At 38.0% G+C, this 20851-nt stretch overlaps 1 protein-coding gene across 1 annotated transcript in view; it reads left to right on the top strand.

Annotated features, from left to right (window-relative positions):
• The window catches only part of EDRF1 (erythroid differentiation regulatory factor 1), a 30232-nt gene that overhangs the window by 2390 nt on the left and 6991 nt on the right, over positions 1-20851 (top strand). The window contains exons 3-21 of the mRNA XM_009641070.2: positions 673-881; positions 2333-2399; positions 3402-3527; positions 4022-4146; positions 4607-4766; positions 6029-6130; positions 6423-6544; positions 7520-7631; positions 8353-8500; positions 8575-8683; positions 9015-9126; positions 11711-11971; positions 13406-13477; positions 13590-13740; positions 15992-16180; positions 18055-18255; positions 18640-18858; positions 20024-20247; positions 20652-20810. Coding sequence (XP_009639365.2) covers positions 673-881; positions 2333-2399; positions 3402-3527; positions 4022-4146; positions 4607-4766; positions 6029-6130; positions 6423-6544; positions 7520-7631; positions 8353-8500; positions 8575-8683; positions 9015-9126; positions 11711-11971; positions 13406-13477; positions 13590-13740; positions 15992-16180; positions 18055-18255; positions 18640-18858; positions 20024-20247; positions 20652-20810 — 2868 coding nt within the window. The remainder of the gene's footprint in view (positions 1-672; positions 882-2332; positions 2400-3401; positions 3528-4021; positions 4147-4606; positions 4767-6028; positions 6131-6422; positions 6545-7519; positions 7632-8352; positions 8501-8574; positions 8684-9014; positions 9127-11710; positions 11972-13405; positions 13478-13589; positions 13741-15991; positions 16181-18054; positions 18256-18639; positions 18859-20023; positions 20248-20651; positions 20811-20851) is intronic.

Below are 20851 nucleotides of genomic sequence, written 5' to 3'. Positions count from 1 at the left end.
CGGGGGCCCGGGCGCCGGCCCCCAGCAGCGCTTTAAGTCGCCTCAGAGGCGTGCGCCCTCTTCCCAGCTCGGCGAGTACGGGAGCGCGCTCGTCAGGGCTGGAGTTCGGTAGGGAACGTGCTAATTATGATTAAGCTGTAACTGTAAGCAGTGTTTCTGTTGTTACGCTTAAGTGCAGTGTGCTGGTTTGTATTTGCATAAGTAGTATCCTGTGGATCTGTTTTTCCCTTAATGTGTCCTGGATCAAAGCTCTCGATGCAAGTGTGACAGCGGCCTGCTTTGCTATATTTCAAAAGAAATACGTGGTCCTGCGGCTTGCTCATTAAGGCAAAGACGTGTTTAGCTTCGGTGTTCGTTAGCGAGCGCTTTCGCAAAGCTTTGCAGCGTTAGTCTGGTTTATATTTTAGTTTTGGCCTTTCTGAGTAATTTTACGTTCTATGGGGAGCTGACCTGGATCGCTCTTTAGCTGTATAACTCGTAAAGTGGAGCGTGTGCTTGATGCAAGCGTTGGGAGAACTCAAATAATTGTGAACATGTGCGGGGGGAAGTTATGAGTGAATGCGGGGCTGGGCTTTGGGTCGCTTACCATTAAAAACAGCTTATCGTCAAGCAAGTCTGATAGCTTTAATTGCTATTATCTTATAAATTTTACAATCTCCCTTTGAAAATTAGGGGTCGGTATTGTTTCTTGGAGGCAACGAAGTGAAAAGCAGCGCTGTGGTGAAATACTCATCTGCCCCACCGCAAGCAGCATTTGCCCGTCTTCAGGAGAAAACAGACTTGAAGCTTCCACCTGCCAATTGGCTACGCGAAAGCGCTAAGCTGGGGCCAGCAGGTACAACCATCCTTGGCAACAACAAAAAAAGTAAACCATTTTCAAGGTAAATAACAGCAGGCTTTATTTTTTTCTAGGCCCTTAAGAATAATTCCAGTAGTGAACTCGGACCCAGTGTAATTCAAAGTATAAAGTACAGACTTTGCCATAGCAACTAGCGATTGCTTTTTCTTAACCATTCTCCTTCTACTTTTTCACCCTTGGTTCTTGCCTGTATGCTGTAATCCTTTGTAAATAATTAATGAGGCTGGTAATGCTGTTGATTGTTACTCTTTTCAAGTGCATGTTGACACCTTGCCTGAGACAGTCAAACTGACTTAATGTTCTTTTCTGGGTGGCTGTTGTCTGTTGGCCAAAATCAAACTAGACTGGTTCAGCCAGCCGTTTGGCTTTTGATAACAGGTGAAAATGGAGCAAATTTGGTTCCCCTTGAAAGGTACAGAGCCAATTTATATCTCTTCTGGATCTCTAGAAATTGGACCTGGCTAATTAGCGGCAAAAGAAATTTCATAGTCATGTCAAGAATGAACAAGAAGGTGAAATAAGGAGCAAAACCCAAAACGCAGTGTTACCTTTCAGTATGGATCATTCTTAAAGAGTCAGATGAGTTGATTTCAGAGTGTTTATAAATAGGAGGCTTAAATCCTGTACTGAGCAAGCAAATTCACACTAAGTAAACTAGTTAGTGAAATTTAACAGTTTGTGGAGGGTCTGTTTTTAAACCCTTATAATCTGTTTTAGGTTGTGTATGTTTTTGAGCAGGGTAACATGTTTCTCAGGGCTTTATGAATTTTTTCCTGTTTATTTTAGATGTTATGTTTGTCAAGTAGAGGCTGGCAGTTTAATATCTCTATTAAAAAAACTAGTGGTGGAAGTACAACTCAGACACTTGGCATTGTGTATTTGGTTGGGTTATAGTCATATCTGGTTTAATTGCAAAGTGATCTGTACGTTGAAATATTCTAATTTAATAGCTTGTAATTTAGAGGCCTTAATCAGGGTGGATGATGATACAAGGATGTGTTTGTGAAAACATGTAGGCCAGTTTTAGAAAACATAAATAAGAGGTAAAATGAAATGACAGCTGCTAAAATGAAAGAATTTAATGTGCTTAATGCCGTAAAGATAAACTCTCTGAAAAACTGTTCTCCTTCTTAATGTTAAAAAAAAACCTTAAAAATCAATTTCTATAATTGCCCATAGCTGTCTTAACAAACACTTTAAATGGTTCTGATTTTCTTGATTTCAACAAAACTTAAAATACATTTTAGAACATCTCAAAATTGAATCTGAGCACTTCCAGTGATATCTTGGGAAAACTTGTACAATGTCAAAATGATTTTGTTATTAACCTTAGATTGTTACACCTGGTAATGTTTAGCTAGCTGCTTCTTTTGATGAAGAAAAAACTTTCAAACATTTAATAAGCTTTGAAGAAAGAGATCTGTATTTACTGTCACACTGCATTTGTCTTAAGTTGTGTTATTTTCTAAACAGCTTTGGGATGGCGTATGACTTCATTGACTCAGTTGGAAACGATGTCGATGTTGTGTCTGATTCAGAGGTGTGTATAACTTTTTAAGTTCTGTTGTTCAAACTCTTAAGGTGTATAAACCTTACTTTCAGATACTGTCGTGGCTTCTGTCAACTTTGTGCCCTTTGAGGAAAAATAAAGATCCCTAGTGAAACACAAACGGATCACCTAACTGTTGCGCTGTCATTTAAGGGAGTTGTGATCACTGAGTAAGAAATGTATAGATAAAATCATATTTCTTGTGCATTTCCACAAATAATCATCAGCTAAAACATACGGTTTGGTGAATGCAGCACATCAGTCTTGCAGTGTAGTTGCCTTGTGTGTTTGAAATTGGTTATTTTGATGTAACTTATTACTCTCAAGATTATTTTTTTTTATTCTTATCTGGAAGAGATAGCTCCCCTCCAACCTTCTTCAGTTGCCTTGTGTGTTTGAAATTGGTTATTTTGACGTAACTTATTACTCTCAAGATTATTTTTTTTATTCTTATCTGGAAGAAATAGCTCCCCTCCAACCTTCTTTTTTCCTCTGATTTTTGCCAGCTTTTTTGGTTCTAGTAATAACTCCAGAATTCAGATGAGGCTACTCAGAAGAGGAAACATACATGTTTGACAGATGTTTATTCACACTTAGATGTCTGTCCAGATTTCTCTGGATATCTGACAAAGTGTTGGTATTCCTGGGGTGAAGATAAAGCTTTTAAAATCCGAACCATCCATTTACATATTTTGTCACTTTTGATGATACCTGGTTGTGATAATCCAAAGAGCGTTCATGTTTAAACAATGTGTGTGGTTTATACTGACTGCTTGGACTCTTTATCACTGTCATTCATGTTCTGTGACCTCAAAAAATGCAACTTCTTGTGGAATGGCCGTCTTAAAATCACTGGCACTACAAGGTTTTACTTGCTTGCCCATGCCTCTCCAATGTTAGTAGTGTATTCCTTGCTTACAATTTCCTAAGAATTGTCTTAAAATGCAGTATAATTATACGGAATATAATCTCTGTTCTCTTTTGTCCTGCAAGAATATTAAAAAACTTCTGAAGATACCTTACAGCAAGTCACATGTGAGCATGGCAGTACATCGCATTGGGCGCACACTTCTGTTGGATGAGCTAGATATCCAAGAACTCTTCATGAGATCATCTCAGGTTAACCATTTGTTTTTTAAGTATGTCATATGGTCAGAATGCATTATTTCCAGAATAGTGTAGCTAGCAAGAACACATGTATGTATTAAAATTTCTAAGAAACATATGTGAGTACAAAAGGTGCTGTAGTCTGCATCTGATGTCCTATGTTTATGGTATTGTAGAATTAAAGTTCTGTATCCTACATTCCTGCAATTACTCCAGTATTGCTGTATTACTTTATTAATTTTATTATTAATAAGTACTTGTTATGTGTAATCTCTTACCATGTATCTGACTTCCTAATGAAGTCAACTTTTCAATAAGAATGTAACTTCTCTAAGGATACAAGTTCAGTAAATGACCAATTCAAGGCTTTAACTGCGAAGTTACTTTCTGGTTTGGGGTTTGGTTTTTTTTTGCCATCGTGCATGAGGATCCCTAAGTTAATAAGACACTTGGTTTACTTTCTAGATGCTTCTTGGCATTCATTTCATATTTATGATATTGCCCAGACAGGGGACTGGACATGGCTGAAAGAGTTTTATCAAAGGCTGATTGATCAGAAGTGGCAACGAAAAAAGAAGAGTAAAGAACATTGGTACCAGAAGGCTATACTTTCTAAATTTTTGTATTACAGGTAACCTTATGTCTGCATGAATCTTGAATTCCGTACCACTTACTTTTGCCTGATTTCTTGTCTTGCAGTAAATGTTAAAATTCCATTATGGTCTGTCTTATTCACCAATTTGTACTTATGCAGAGAAAATTAAGGGATGAAATCAGGAAATAACATGTGAATGTTTTTAACAGGAATTGAAGTATTTCAGGTACTAAAGTATAAGATAAACAGGGCAACTTAACAGCATTTCTCAATAGTCCTTCTGAGAGCCGAGTCTGAGGGAAGAACAACTTAAAATACACGAGGTAGATTGTGACACCTGCTGTAATATTGTAAGAGTTTGAGCAACTTGTTGATATAGTAATCTTCTAGTGTATTAGCAAAGTTATTCTTTGAGAACAGTGCATCAAGTATAACAATTCTTAAATGGATTCTGTTTGCATGTTGCTGACTGAAATTTTTAATGTTGTTTGGTCAGCATTAATGGTGATGGAGCTGCTCAGCCTGTTCCTTCCACTTCAAAACCACACCAGGAGGGTCCTGTTTCAGGTGAGAATGATGAAGCAGGAAGGGCCTCCTGGCCAGCTCCTTTTGAAATGCCTTCTTCGTTATCCGAAGATCCGGGTGCCTCTAACCAGGTTAGTGTATATAATGTTCTAAATGACACCTTAGTTTTTGTAGACGCATAGGTATTGAAAGGTTTTCAAAGGTGCTGCTGCAGTACTCCTTGCTGAAAGAAATGAACAAAGGGAGTAGAAGGACTTGGCAGTATGTGTGGTTTAGCTTGTGCCAGTGTTTCAGAGCTCCAAATTTCAGAAATTATTTTTTTCTGTCACCGTAATACTAAATACGTATTTATTGATGCTTTTTTGAGAAATAAAACATTTGGCTAGGAGTAGTTATCAATGACTTTAGGAAAATCTGATACTCAGAAGGTGTATATGGAAGCCCAAGGTTTTGGCCTTTCTTTTTAAATGTGCTGTTAAAGTGAATCTATTGTGGCCCTGAATTTATTAGGTGAAGAGTAAAATGAAGATGTATGAAAATGTTTGCAAAACAGTTAGGCAAGATTTACAAATCCTTGCTATGAGATGACGCAATTGGAAGGGAGAGATGTTTATAGTAATTATGCAACAAATTATGATTAGTATTAGGCCCTAATCCAGGGTTTCAGTCTGTGGCTAAGCTTATTTATGAAAACTGTTCAATCCTGTGTTTTTTGAGTAATGTAATACAGGAATTGATTAAAATTTTGAGAGGTTGAAAGGTCTGTTGTATTCAGTCTACATCAATATAATAATGATGCTATAGTTATGCTTAGACAGTGTTACCAACTGGTATGCCAAATGACTTGGTCAGCCAACTTAAAGGCCCTAACCTACATTATCCATAAAGTTATTACTCTGTGTGTTGTGGTGTAGTAGTATTCTAAAGTTGAGAAATATTTCAGTACTTGAAAGCTTTTAGAAAAAGGACTACTTACCTCGTCCACCTTCTTGAGGAACTATTGCCTGATATGGGAGATTGTTTATCATAAAGAAGCTGTTGTGCATTTCTACAGTGCTATTTTCTTTAATTCATAAATAAGACATCAGGACAGAGGTTTTACATTCTGGAGACTGATAATCTGGTGCTGACCCTGGGGTAATAAAGTGCTTCTATAAAAACTTTCTGACTTCTTTCCAAAGCCTGTGAGAAAATAAAGTACACAATTTTGGTACTAGCTATAGGAAAGAAGCATTCTAGCCACTGACTAGAGGCTTCTTGTAGTTTAATATTTATTTAAAGATGTTAGAGGTAAAGGTTTTTCCCTTATATGCTTTTGTTGTTCAGATTTTTTTTTAATGGCCTAACTTTAACTCAGCAGCAGAATCACTCCTTATCCTTGTGCTTTTCACAGGGAAGTGTGCCTCTTGAACCCTCATATATAGTGGGGCATGTGGCCTCAGCCCCCAAAGAACAAAACCTGACTACTTTGTTCAATGACGGGGAAAACAGTCAGGTATGCTATATGTGAAATTTGAGCTCAAACACTGAACCCCCAATTTAATAAAACATTTTAAAATTTGGTCTAAATTGGAACCAAGATAAAAACTAAGCCCCCTGTAGAAGTAGCTTTTGTGGCATCTGTGATCTCAGTCTTTTAAGTTAATGTGAACGCATAGCATAGTTCATTATGTGCTGTCTTTTATTTGCTGCTTTTGCTTCTTGCTTTCTTATAATTACGCAGAATGTCTTGGAGAATGTGTTTTATAACAGTGATTTATAGAGCAATTTTTTTCCTCTTAATGAAGGGACTTAAAAATGACTTTGTTCGTAATATCTTGTGGACCTTTGAAGATATCCACATGCTAGTGGGATCAAATATGCCTATATTTGGAGGTGGGAGATACCCTGCTGTGAGCTTGCGTCTCAGGTGAGTTTTGAAGTTAATGAGTTGTATATGCCAGCCTTGGTGCTTTGCTTCTGATCTATCTACCTGCATTTTGTTTGGTTGACTCTTAATTTTTACGTGCAGTTTAAGGAATGAAATTCATGCTTCAGACTTAAACAGTGATGGCATTGTAGAGCACTGGAAAATAGAAACAGTCCCATAGCCATGCCACTGCAGTGGGACTTGAGATGCTCAGCTGCTTTTTCTGTCTCTGTAATTAAAGCTTTAGTTGAAAGGCTTGCAACCTTTCCTGACTTCAGTGTGAATGCTGAGTGTTAAAACACTTCTGTACGTCTAGTCCTTAATTTAATCCCATTGCTCTTTTTTTTAAGAGGGCAGTGATATTCTGAATTTTGATAACTGCTAGTTGAACACTTCATAAGTACTTAAAACTTGTGACTATGATAGTTCTAAGTTCTAGATGTCTTGCTGTTCGCTAGTACTTTATGTTCATCTCTTGATTACCATTTTTTCTGTTCCTGCCTATGTGTAGGCAAAGAATGAGAAAAAACTTGAAACTTGTTTGATATGTGTCATCCTTTTAAGACACATCTAGGAATTAACAGTACCTTGCTTTGCAAGGAATTTTGGAAGCTCTGGGAGAAGGCTTGTGCTGTAATTACTTGCAGCTAATACTGCTATTCCATTAGAACTTCTTAAGTACTTGTTATCTTGGTAATGCTGTGACATCTGAAGCTTGTTAAAGATTCAGTCTAAGTGTGGGCAAAAATTCAAAACTGCTGAGGGAATGTGAGTGTATTCCATTGGAGAGATCAGTACATCTGTTTTGTTTGATATAATTAATTGTTTTCCTCTAAAACAGAACAGTTCACAATAATTGTTTTAGTATCCATCTGCTCTCAGGTGACTTAAATCTAAATCCCATTAGTAAACATGACTAATATTTTCTGAAGAGTAAACAAAGAATTAAATAACACTAGAAGTGTTTGGTTTTAGGGATAACAACAAGCCAATAAATGTGCTGACAGGAATTGACTATTGGCTGGACAACTTAATATGCAATGTACCAGAGCTTGTGATGTGCTTTCACGTTAATGGAATTGTTCAGGTAAGACTGTCTCTTTGTATTATGCCTAGTTCATCCATTCTTTGGTTTCTGAAATTGCTACAGTTGTAACAGAGCTCTTTCTAATCTTACTGTTCTGACAGAAGTTTTACAAGAATCATTTATTGCAGAATGAGAAGCATCTACACAGCTTGCAACAGTCATCCAAAAATACTGTGTTCTCTTTTTTTTCCCCTTCCTCCCTCCCTTCCATGCATCCAAGGTTCCTACTTCCTCCAATGTGTGAAGACAAAAATCGATCAAAAAAGTAGCAGCAGAAATACATCAGTTTCTAGCATCTTAAAATCCATAGTGTTCACTTGTCGAGATGGTGCATGTTTTTTAAACCTTTGTTTGTATTTACTATTTTACAATAAACCACGTGTACCAGCTGAGTTTCTGTTGTACCTGGTAACATATAGTTGCTTACTAGGCTGACTAGGTTTCATTGAAGTTAGATGTTGCATGGATTTTTTTTCACCTCTTGTTCTCCTTTTACTTTACCGTGTTTGCACAGAAGCGAGTCCTCTTTAACACTTTTATTGAGTGGTGTAATAAGGATGTGCTTGCTTTTAAAGCATAGAAATTAACTTAATCATGACACTGTATCGTAATAGTGGCCTTTGTTTCTTTTAGCAGTTGATAAGAGACACTCATTTAGATTTTTGGGGGTAGGTGGCAGAAAACCCTCCTAATATTGAGTTTTAACATATATTCCTTGCAGAAATATGAAATGATCAAAACTGAAGATATTCCCAACTTGGAAAACTCTAATTTTTCTACCAAAGTGATAAAAGATATTGCTCAAAATATCTTATCTTTTCTGAAATCAAATTGCACCAAAGAAGGACATACTTACTGGCTATTTAAGGGTAAGTAGATTTAAATCAATTCAAAAAGATTTATGTTAATGTCATGTTGATTAACGAAAGGTCTTAACTTTCAGCAAGTGGGAGTGATATAGTAAAGCTCTACGACCTAACCACCCTTTGTGAAGAGACAGAAGACAAGTACCAAAACCCTTTTACAATGCCAGTGGCAATTCTTCTATACAAGTGAGTTCTTACAATTTTTGTTGTAATACTTAATTCTTGGTGCAGTTGTATTTGTTAAGAACACAGGCCAAAAATGAAAATTAAATGAAAATGCATGAAATGAAAATCTTCTTTTGCGCGTAGGCTCGGTAAGCCTCAATCCCACTAAACCAAAACAGACTTTCTCCTTTTCACCATTTCTCCGTGTAAACTATGCTATTACTGAGTAAGTCTTGTAGACCCATCATAAAGTTTGGGAGATCTACATTTGCGGTAGTGTTGTTTAAAGCTTTTTTCTTCTATCGCAAAGATACTATCCAGGAGATTTACTGTTTTGTTTAACTTCCTTTAGAGTTGCTTGCAATATGATGCTGAAGAAAAACCAGAACAGGAAGCACTATGGCACTATCAGAACGTTGCTCCTGAATTGTCTAAAGTTACTGGACAATGGCAGACATCCTCAAGTAAGAACTGTGTGTTTTCTTGTAGCTTTGTGTAAATACAATGGAAACGCTGTCATCATAATACCCCTGCTGTGGTACTTCCTCCTCCCTCTGCAAGGGAGAAAATTTAAATTTATTTATAAATTTAGAAATTGATCTATGTTTAAAGAAACTCCAGGCTTTTCTTTTTAATTAGTAGCCTTCATGGACCCTCATTGCTGCACGAGTCTTCTGTCCTGCTCTAAAAAGGAACTTGTCGTTACTTTTGCTCTTTTGCTCTTGTTCCCAAGGAGCTCTTTTGTATTTGGAAGCTGTACAGACACCGAAGCAGATCTTAGCTAGGCATTGTAAAACGTGAATGTAATTTAAACACTTCTACTCTGAAGGTGGCTGAGTGTTGGGACAGGTCAGAGAGGCTATACAGTCTCTCTCCTTTGAGATAATCAAAGCCTGACTGGATGTGGTCCTGAGCAACCTGCTTTGAGGAAGGGGGTTGGGCTAGAGAGTCTCCAGACATACCTTCCAACCTCAACCAGCCTGTGGTAGATGGGAGAGTTGGAAAAAGAACCTCAAACTCTTGGTCTCTTCATTAGGCCATTATATCAGCCATCAGTACCTTGAGATGCTCTGCGCTTCTAGAAGCAGTAAGAAAAGTAATAAATAGGAGATAAAGCTGTGTTGACCTCCTTTATTCCAGGTACTTGATTCTTTAAGAAAAATGGGAATCTAATTGCTCTGAAAGACAAGTAGTTTATTAAAGTTTAGGGAGGTAAAGAAGATGTGTATGTCTTAAACCGAAGTATTACTGCTACCAGATGTGCTAGCTTCCTTTTTAGTTGCAGAAGATAGTGGAGTGTGCTGCTTTCTCACTGGGATTTTGACTGAGTCTATTCACAATCTCTTCTCTGTCTTAAATTGAGAAATCTGTAAGTTCAGAATGGTATAAGGGGGAGTATCAGTGTGGTTAAGCAAAAAAGTAAACTGGGATACCACAGGAGGCTTAGAATTTGATTGGGCAGGAGCTGCTTTATGGTACACTGACATGGTAACTTAACATTTTTTACTATTTATAGGCAACACATCATAACTTTCAAAAAGAAATACCTATACTGAAATCTAATCCAAAGTATAACTTAAATTCCATGTAAGTGATCTGGATTTAAGCTGTTTTCAACTGAAAATTGATCCCAAAAATGTGACGTGAAAAATCTGAATTGTATTTAAAATTAATTACAAGAGGAGACATGGCATATATTAATTACATTAATAAGTATTTTGTAGGTTCCTTCTAAATTTCTGGAAAGTTCACAAAATCCCCCTAGAAGCTCTTGAAAATTATTTTTTTGCTTGCATAAGAACCTTCTCACACTTGTCTATTTGATTGGGCAGGAGCTGCTTTATGGTACACTGACATGGTAACTTAACATTTTTTACTATTTATAGGCAACACATCATAACTTTCAAAAAGAAATACCTATACTGAAATCTAATCCAAAGTATAACTTAAATTCCATGTAAGTGATCTGGATTTAAGCTGTTTTCAACTGAAAATTGATCCCAAAAATGTGACGTGAAAAATCTGAATTGTATTTAAAATTAATTACAAGAGGAGACATGGCATATATTAATTACATTAAGTATTTTGTAGGTTCCTTCTAAATTTCTGGAAAGTTCACAAAATCCCCCTAGAAGCTCTTGAAAATTATTTTTTTGCTTGCATAAGAACCTTCTCACACTTGTCTCTTGTGATCTACAAGCTTTTAGAACAGGTAATAGTCATTCTATACCAGTTGGGCTTTATTCTTTTCTAAACTTTATCAGGCTTTTGAATCCTTTTCCCTTTCCTATATGGGGTTTTTAACTCTGTAAGTAGCTTTTTTTGTAGGGCAGGAGAGACTGCTCATTTGAGCTGCTTAATTGAGTTCATAATCCTGCACGGTGGTGGCCTCCTTTGCCTTCTCAGAAGTTGTATATTGGTTCAGAAAACAGCCTGGTAGAATAACTAATCTTATGGGACCTTTTTTTTTCTTTTAACACCTCTGCGAAAGGCCCTCCAAAAATACTCAGGAAGTGTAAAATGTTGTTTGGTTGGCAGTTCAGATGGAGGAATGTTGGGAAGCAGAAGAAAGGAATGTAGGCACAATTTTAAGTGACTGATTTTTTATTTATTTTTTTTTTAATTCCCTCTCCCTAGCTACCCTATTGCTGTGTGTTAGAAGTTACGCTTGACACTTTTTTTTAATATTCAGAATGTTCAGGAAGTAAAATGCAGGAGTTGATATATCCCCAAGATTAATTTCAGGGAAGTTAATTCCAAGTCCTTCACTCAACACTCACTTGGCATTGAGGGGAAAAAAAGGCATCTTGAAAGCAAGTGATTTCACTATAAAAATATGTTTTAGAACTTGGGACCTGTCATAATCACTGTGTGTTCATGAAGCTATTGCAAGTCTTTTGGCAGTCATATCCTTCTTCAGGTGCCTAAATCCAAAATCAGTCGCAGGACAGAGAAGTATGCCAGTAATGGGGTTGATGTTGCTTCTCAAAAGAAAAATTTAACTTGAAAACAAATCACTGATTTCTTTTTTTCCTCCTATTTAACAAGATTATTGCTTCAGCAAACTACATGTTATCAGAGCTTTTTCAGCTGGATGAACCTAAAAAAGAAGATACTACTGACTTCCCTATAAATGGAAATTCTGATGAAAGTTACAGCGAGGAAGAAGAAGAAATGCCAGACAGTGATGAAAATGGTTCTTACAGTAACAGTTCTGACCCACCAGATGACAATAAAGCAGTGGCTATAATCAAATCTGTTGGAGAGTTATCAGTACCAGAAAAATACAAGTCTGTTCATCGAATACGTGTAAGTGAAGTTGTGGATTTCTTTAAGGGTTTTCTTGGAAGATTCAGTTCATACAGCAAGGTTTGTTGTTGAAATGCAGTTACCTCTTAATTTTGTCTTCAGGTTAACTGAAGCATGAGGCAGTGGGGAAAAACTTTCATGAGTGGCTCATAAAATTTGAGGTCTTTGAATTTTACACTATAGCAGGTTTAACACAGGTTTTCCCCTACCATCTTGCACGTGTCCCTTGTGGCATGATTCTGCGTATTCCTGTCACAGCAGCAGAGAAAATATTGCCAACTGTGGCCATGTGTAAGAGCTGTAGATGACCACAAGTTTGTGTGGATACCTAAGTTATCTTAGGTTTTTTTTTTTTTTGGAGCAATATAAATGTTTGTTTGGTTTTTGGTTGTGGGGTTTTTTTATTTTCTGGGAGCATCAGCTACTTCATATCCACAGAGTTAGTCTTTGATATCCTTATTTGATTTGTCTTTCCAAGGTAACTGGTCAGAATACAGCAATTGGATTTCCTTGATATTTTGGTTATAGTTAACTTTAAAAAAAAGAGATGAAGCTTTACTCTGCACATGCGTGTATGTGGTGCTTAAGGGGACAGCTGGGTGCATAACCATAGCTTTTCTGAAACTTCATTGGTGTATGTGTGCTTCATCAGCAAATCGGCAGAAGTGTAATACTGCTACCTTCCTTGCACTTTCTGTGCATTATTATTGAAACAAAATGGAGTACAAGAAACTGGGAAGATAGTGAAGAAACTGTTCATAGCATTTTGCTTCTGACGTTTTACTTGTCTTACCTACATAAGGATGTGATTATGAAATGACTCTTACTGGTCAAAAGCTAAACCTTTTTTCTGTCTATGCTAAGTAGCAAAGAGCAAGACTTCCTAAAAAGAAATCTGCAATCCTTGTGCTATCTTAATTTTTAACACTTCAGGGTCCATTGGCTGAAAATGCAACAACCTGTACAGGTGTAGAAGCACTCGATTTCCCTTTTCTTGTCCCCCTTCTACTCTACCCCAGAAGAAAAAAAAAAACCCAAACACCCCCCCACCCCCACCCCCAAAAAAACCCCCAAGGCACTGAGTTGTTCAAAGGTGACAGAAGTGCAAGTCTGATGTATAGGCTGACGAAATGGTTTCTTTCTGGCATCGCAGGCCAGCAGTGGATGCGTTTGTAATTACTCTTATGGAATAGTCTTGTCTCATCTCTTCTCTTTGCATTGTCTTTTGGCATTACCAGGAGAGACCCAGGTGTAGATGACCAGGCATATAAATTGCTCACTGAGATAAAGGAGTGATGTAGAGTTCAGGTGTTCTGTTAACAGGTTTTCTTAATGCTGTCTCTCATTTGCATCTTCTAATCAGTAATTTTGACATTTCCTATGCTGAACGTTTATTCTCTTCCTATTCCTGTCCTGCTGCCCCCCTCCATGAAGCCTAGTTGTGCGTTTCCTGTCTGCCACGGCACCGAGGAGCGCTGCAGGCTAGTGCTCAGCTATGTCCTGGAGGTAAGTTTACCATTAACTCTCTAATGATGTTTCACCTAGTACCCAATTCTGTGCGTATTCTGTATTTGCTAAATGTTGCTTTTGAGGTCAATGGAATGGTTTCTTCTTGCAGGGCTTGAAGTCTGTTGACAGCAGTGTTAAAAAAGAGGGTGACCTCCCTGCAGCTGATCCCAGCACACCAATCCCGTTGAAATATGAAGATGAATCCACCAGTGGTGGTCCCGAGTGTCTGGAAAAACAGATGGCATTATTTCTAGACAAAAGTAAGTTGTATTGTTGTGCAAATAAGACCTTTCCAGTGCCAACACAAACTGCTGCTACTTTATTTTGACTGTCAAAACAGTGTACGTATAAGTCGCTAATCACGCTGTTGAATAAGCAGAAGTAGTGTACTGAAAATTGGAGAACAGTCTGTTCCTTTTTAAATATGAAAAGAATAGCTCGTTTGGGATATTTTGCATATCAAAGCATCTTTTATTAGTAAACAAGTAATTTTACTGGACCCTACGTAGATGTGGCTTGCAGATGCCTTCCATAAGGGCTTAGTATTTGGGGCTTGGTATGTGGAGCACTGTAAGCTGTGTGGGTTATTTTTAAACAGTCTTTGTTCTTTTTTTATGACTTGGAAATTTTGTGGAAGAACTTCTCACTTCTGGCAGGTTTTTCGCCTACATTATGCCTGCTGCTGAATTGCATGTAAAATGTTAACTAGGATTTGGGTTTTTTCTTGTACCTCTACAATTGTGGAAGGACGCAGCTAATAAAAGATGTTTTGTTTGCTTAAATACTCAGACTCCAGAAGTTTCAGACTACGGTCTGTTTTATTTTTCTCTGGAGTGCCATAAAAGGGTATAGGAAAGACTCTTCTGAAAGCAGTAGTTCTCTCTGCAGGGCGAGAAGTCCTATGAGCATAAACCAGAAAGAAATTTGCCTTGCATGTTTTTACTATTCCTTATTCCTTTTTCTTCCCTTCACCCTTTGAAAGTCTTTAATAAGCAAGTTCAGTTTTGAGTTACTCATTTAAGTATTCTCATGTTTCTCTTCCAATTCTGTGATTGTCTCTTGAGTGTCAGTGACCTGGAGATGCATGCATACTTTCTTTGTTTTTTATCAGATACATGACCACAGACTTTAACACCTCTGTCAGAGTTACACTGTGGTGAGCATGCATGAATTCTGCGCAGTACTCTTAATATGGACTGTGAGACTAACTGTTACTCAGATCTACTGAGAAATTTTACCTAGGTCAGCTGAGCAAGAACAGCGTACTTATTTCAGCTCTCCTGCAGCCAGGCTCTTGTGTTCTGCCTCCGCAGTTTGGAACTGATGACACATTGCAGCTGCTTGCCAGCTGGCAAGGAGAATGTCCACATGTTAACTTTTTCTGTTTAGAAACAAGAGTTTCCTGGGGGATGTGGGAGATAAATATTGTACAGATGAGAAAAACAATATTTTAGTTTATTTCTGGAGCTGTGCTGGAGTTCTTCCCTGAAGTAGCAATGGTGCTACTTGTTTAGGTCATAAGGATTGAAATCAACCTAGTAAAAAATAGTCAAACATTAGGGAGAAATGTTTGCTCCTCCAGTATGTGGGTTTGTTTTCTGTGATGCAAATTATGTAGTTTCTCTGCTATGTGTGTATGTTTATGTACATATAGAAAGGATAAGTGCTTTTAATTCTTGAAGAGAACTACTTCTGAATAGTACGTAGGTACAGTATATGTACGTTCTGTGTCTTTAGCTGCATGAGGTGTTACTGTATTAGATTGGTCTTTGTCCTAACGTAAACATATAGTTCTTCTAGAACTTACTAAAGATGGTGGGCTTGCAAGTCAGGCCTTGTAGGTCCACCAGTAAGCAAGAGACTCACTTCTGTCTGCAAACATTGTCAGGACAAAATTCTGTCCTTTGGCATGCCTAAAGTCAGTGGCCTGTTCTTTCTGGTTCCATAACCACTGCAGCATCGCAGAAGGAACCTTCATAATCTTATGCTGAGAATGTCTTGAAACTAGGGTGAGAAAGACACCCGTTTTCCTTGTGGGAAGGACCAGGTTATCTAGTTCCTGCTGTGCTGGAGGCTAAACCCATAAACGGGGGCTTTCTCACTTTGAGACTGTTCATAGAGAAACTGAGCATATATCCTAAGATTGTGGTGGAGAATGTGACGAAGTGTGCCTGTGGCTTTCCTGTTCTTTTCTACTGCTATGAAATGGAATAGTCTCAGCCACTGCACCCGTATTTCAAAAGCTGTTTCAGGTTAGCTGCGTTGTCACTGTGCTTGCTGTATTCGAGCATCCCGCTGTCCGGTGGAATATATGGAAAAGTTCCAAGTATTGGGTCCATTTTGCAGATGAAAAAAAAAAAATGTAGTGGCACACAAGTTGGTGTAACTCTACTTGTGCAGAGCTGTAATAAGGCAATTTACATTCTGTCCATATGCTGATGAAGTTACATCCAACCTCTGGCACGCGTTACAGAGATGAGGTTAACTGATGAGGTTCTGTTCGTGTTACAGTGGGCTCATTTCAGAAGGGTAAGCATTCCAGTCAGTCAGGAATGATTCCTGGATCGTGGCAATATAAAATGAAGCTCCAGCTCATTCTGAAATCATCAAAGGCTTATTATGTCCTATCTGATGCTGCTATGATTCTACAGAAATATGGGAGAGCTTTACGATACATCAAGCTGGCTTTACAGTGCCATGGTAAGTTGCTAGACTGTATTTGTTGTCTGTACCATTGCCTGTATATACCTTTCACAATATCCAGTACTTCTCTTGTGCATGACTTATCCTAATGGTGTGCAGTGACAAGTCTGACAACCGTGTGTCTAGTTAAACTGCCTAGCTAGTTACTCAGGAGGGAAGTCGGTAGTAAGAATAACTCTTGTCTCTGGTTAAAAAGGTGCTCCCATTTTGACAGATGGGGAAATTTATAGTGCAGATTTGGAGCCTCAGGGCACTTGAAGTTGGGAGAGTCAGTCCTGGTGCCAAGACACTGTTCTGTGGTCTAAATGCTATCGCTGCAAGCAGATGTGTTTTCCCTGGCAATGCCTGGTGGTTCCCATTTAATTTAAAAATATTCCTGACTCAGAAATACCCAACTTGTTCGTCAGCTGAATTGGATCCTCCTCTAAAATGAAATACATCTTCAAGTATGACTGAGGAAAATGGAGGAAGTAAAATCAGGCTGTTAAGAATATTACCACAATAATGAGAATAACTAATTGGAAAATGCCATTAGCTTACTACTGTGGTACTGCTATTTTGCTTCCATATTTGTAGGGTTTTGGGTGGGGGGAGGCTTATAAAGCAAGAACACTTGATCTTAACACAAAGCATTGATGTGCTTATCAGTTTAAACCGTACCTTTTGGAAATGAATTTTTTCAGGCTATATCTCACTTGAGTTAATCTGTAGAGAGTCAGTTTTCCTTTAGTCAAATCTAAGATTAGCATTTGTAATTAATAGCTTTACTGCTCCCCTTGAACAACATAGTTGTTCTTTTGAAACTGTCAGCTGTGTAGAGCAACTAGGACTTGAAGATAGTTTCGTTCTTCTTCGAAGAACATCTGTTGTCTGCATACAGAGAGTTAAGTGTGACAGGTAACATAAAAACCAATTATATTGTCAGTCTGTCCCAAACCTTTTGACATTTAATTCTTTTCTTTCCCCCTCCCTTATCCATGGGATTACCGTGTGTCTAGTTAAACTGCCTAGCTAGTTACTCAGGAGGGAAGTCGGTAGTAAGAATAACTCTTGTCTCTGGTTAAAAAGGTGCTCCCATTTTGACAGATGGGGAAATTTATAGTGCAGATTTGGAGCCTCAGGGCACTTGAAGTTGGGAGAGTCAGTCCTGGTGCCAAGACACTGTTCTGTGGTCTAAATGCTATCGCTGCAAGCAGATGTGTTTTCCCTGGCAATGCCTGGTGGTTCCCATTTAATTTAAAAATATTCCTGACTCAGAAATACCCAACTTGTTCGTCAGCTGAATTGGATCCTCCTCTAAAATGAAATACATCTTCAAGTATGACTGAGGAAAATGGAGGAAGTAAAATCAGGCTGTTGAGAATATTACCACAATAATGAGAATAACTAATTAGAAAATGCCATTAGCTTACTACTGTGGTACTGCTATTTTGCTTCCATATTTGTAGGGTTTTGGGTGGGGGGAGGCTTATAAAGCAAGAACACTTGATCTTAACACAAAGCATCGACGTGCTTATCAGTTTAAACCGTACCTTTTGGAAATGAATTTTTCAGGCTATATCTCACTTGAGTTAATCTGTAGAGAGTCAGTTTTCCTTTAGTCAAATCTAAGATTAGCATTTGTAATTAATAGCTTTACTGCTCCCCTTGAACAACATAGTTGTTCTTTTGAAACTGTCAGCTGTGTAGAGCAACTAGGACTTGAAGATAGTTTCGTTCTTCTTCGAAGAACATCTGTTGTCTGCATACAGAGAGTTAAGTGTGACAGGTAACATAAAAACCAATTATATTGTCAGTCTGTCCCAAACCTTTTGACATTTAATTCTTTTCTTCTCCCTTCCCTTATCCATGGGATGTTTTTTTTCTGATAGATACCTACTGTTGTCTCTGCGCCAGCATGCTTCCTGAAGTATTAGTGTTTCTTTGTCAGTGTTTAACCCTTTGTGGAGATATCCAATTAATGCTTGCTCAAAATGCAAACAACAGAGCGGCGTATCTTGAAGAATATAATTACCAGACAAAAGAAGATCAGGAAATATTACACAGTCTTCACAGAGAATCCAGGTGCCAAGGTATGATACTGATATAACTGTCATAATTCAGTTGTATGACAGACATAAGCAATTTCATTGTGCTTCCCTCAAAACCATACACTAGTGTCGTCTCTGGAGGAGGGTTTGTTATGCGCTTCAGTTTTCTTCAGAGAAAGGTTATCGTGCCTGTCATGTGCAAGGAGGTTGTCAAGATACTGTATGACATGCATGAAGTTGTAAAATAACTAGACAGTAATTGTTTAAGTAATGGGTAAATTTTGCTTACCTGTAGAAACTGTGGGATCATTCTGATGTGGGTCTTGCACTTAGTCTAGAGCAGAATGCCCAAAACAATGACCGTTGCAGATTTAAGTTTGTTTGGACATCCCATTTGACACGCAGGCTTTGCATTTTGTTTTCTAGTGTTTGCCTGGGCTACTGACTTGTCCACAGACTTGGAATGCCAACTCTCTGTCAGCTGTAAATGTTATGAAGCAGCGTATGAAATTTTACTTTTCAGTAATTTAAAAAACCAAAATCCAGAGCAGCGTGTACAGGTACTAAAGAGGATGGGCAATATCAGGAACGAGATTGGAGTGTTTTACATGAACCAGGCTGCTGCAGTGCAGACTGAGCGAGTGGGCAAGTATTTTTTTTTCTTCACTTTTTTACTATTTCTACCATTTCATGAAGCTACAACAGTTCGCTAACAGTTTCAGTTATTTCTGACTATAAAGATGATGTTTAAAGAACTTCATAGTAAATCCTTTCCTGTAGTTGATGTTCTATAACTTCAGTGTCCATTGTAAATATTTGTCTACAATAGGTTACTGTGACTTAGACACTGTACTTAGTTGAGCCTAAACTGAACAGTGGAATCGGTAGCTTTGGAGAAATCCTTTTAAAGTGTGTAGAATGCCCTCAAAAACCACAATGGAAGCTCTAAACCAACTCTCTTACAAAAGGGAGGGCGTGTTGTGTTCTTGATGTGTTTGGTATAGCCCAATGTGAACAAGCGTAAGCTTAACTTAAATGTGAATAGTTTCAGTGAAGGCAGCCTATGAATTTTTGATAAGTAAATCTGTGGAAACTTTGCTTCTGGTTTGGTTTTGGGTGGTTTGGTTTTGTTGGGTTTTTTTTTTGAGGAGATGGAGGTTGCCTGAGCTTCCTTGTAGGGTAAGGTGTTTGGGTTTTTATTTTTTGAAAGCAAAACCAGTAATGTCTACAAGTAAGAGTTACATAAATTAGATGCTGGTGGTTCAGTGTGGTTCAGTGTAACAGCTTCAGTCTCCCAAATACCAGCTCTTTTCTGTGACCTTTGTTCAATGAATATTTGAAGGATTTGGGCTTGGACTTTATGAAAAATTACAAAATTCAATCTCCCTGTTTTTACGGAACTGCTATTTAGCTGAAGTCAAAGCTCAAATACTGAATTTCGCTTGTCTGTAGAAGTCACTTTTTACTTGTTTCATATGGTAAGTTTATAGAAGTAACTGCAATACCCTGAATATTACGAGGGGAAGAAAAAAACCTGTTCTATCCTGTTAATTTCCCCTGGGTTTTGTGTGTCACGTTATCACAATTATTTTGCAAGTATAGTATGTGTAATAGTGCACTTCAAGTACTAAGATTTTCATATGTTTGAGGTTTTCTTAAGAGAGTTTTCCATTAATCGGGTCTTCAGAATCATTTATCACCCTTAAATTCTAAAAGGTCGTTTACAAGAAAAAGAGCGTAATGGAAATATTTGTTCAGTATCATTAAGGAATCCGAATGAGACACTAAGGCTCTTGTGTCTTAACCCTAGTGAGCAAAAACGTATCAACGACAGAGCAGCAACTCTGGAAGAAAAGCTTCTCATGCTTTGAAGAAGGAATTCAGAATTTTGAGTCAATTGATGATGCAACCAATGCTGCTCTTCTGCTGTGCAACACGGGGAGACTGATGCGGATTTGTGCTCAAGCACACTGTGCAACTGAAGGTGACTTCAAAAGAGAGTTCTCCCCCGAAGAGGCCCTTTATTATAATAAGGTATCATCATACTGTTTTTAGAGTGGCCCGTACCCTAATACGCCTTTTACCGTAGAATATTTATAAATACCTTTGTAAATACCTGTAAGTTGTGATGCAATAACTTGGGATACCTCTCCTGCTTTCATACCATCCTAATCCTCACCATATAGGCTTCAGTATTGCTGCTGAGGTTTGATTCCATTGCTCTGGTGTATGAAGTGCTGGGATGTTCAGATCTTGGTGTTTAACGAACTGCAGTGCCACACACAAAGCAGACAGAGATGGGTGGTCAGGATTAAAGTTATGACCAAAAAGGGTGTTAAGGAAAACACTGAAGAAGGCTCAGACAGGTTATCATGGAATGCTTCCTTGAGAGCGAGTAAAGCAGTAACTGTGTACGTGTATTATTTTATAATGTGTAGGCTATTGACTACTATCTGAAGGCATTAAGATCACTGGGTAAGAGAGATGTGCATCCAGCTGTTTGGGATTCTGTGAACTGGGAGCTGTCTACTACGTATTTCACTATGGCAACTCTACAGCAGGATTACGCTCCACTGTCTCGAAAGGCTCAGGAACAGGTAATGAAGAGCATTTATGACAACACCTGGTAAAATAAGTT

Source organism: Egretta garzetta, unplaced genomic scaffold, assembly GCF_000687185.1.
Source record: "Egretta garzetta isolate BGI_Z169 unplaced genomic scaffold, ASM68718v1 scaffold386, whole genome shotgun sequence".
Lineage (NCBI taxonomy): Eukaryota > Metazoa > Chordata > Aves > Pelecaniformes > Ardeidae > Egretta > Egretta garzetta.
This window is presented reverse-complemented; position numbering and strand designations above follow the sequence as displayed.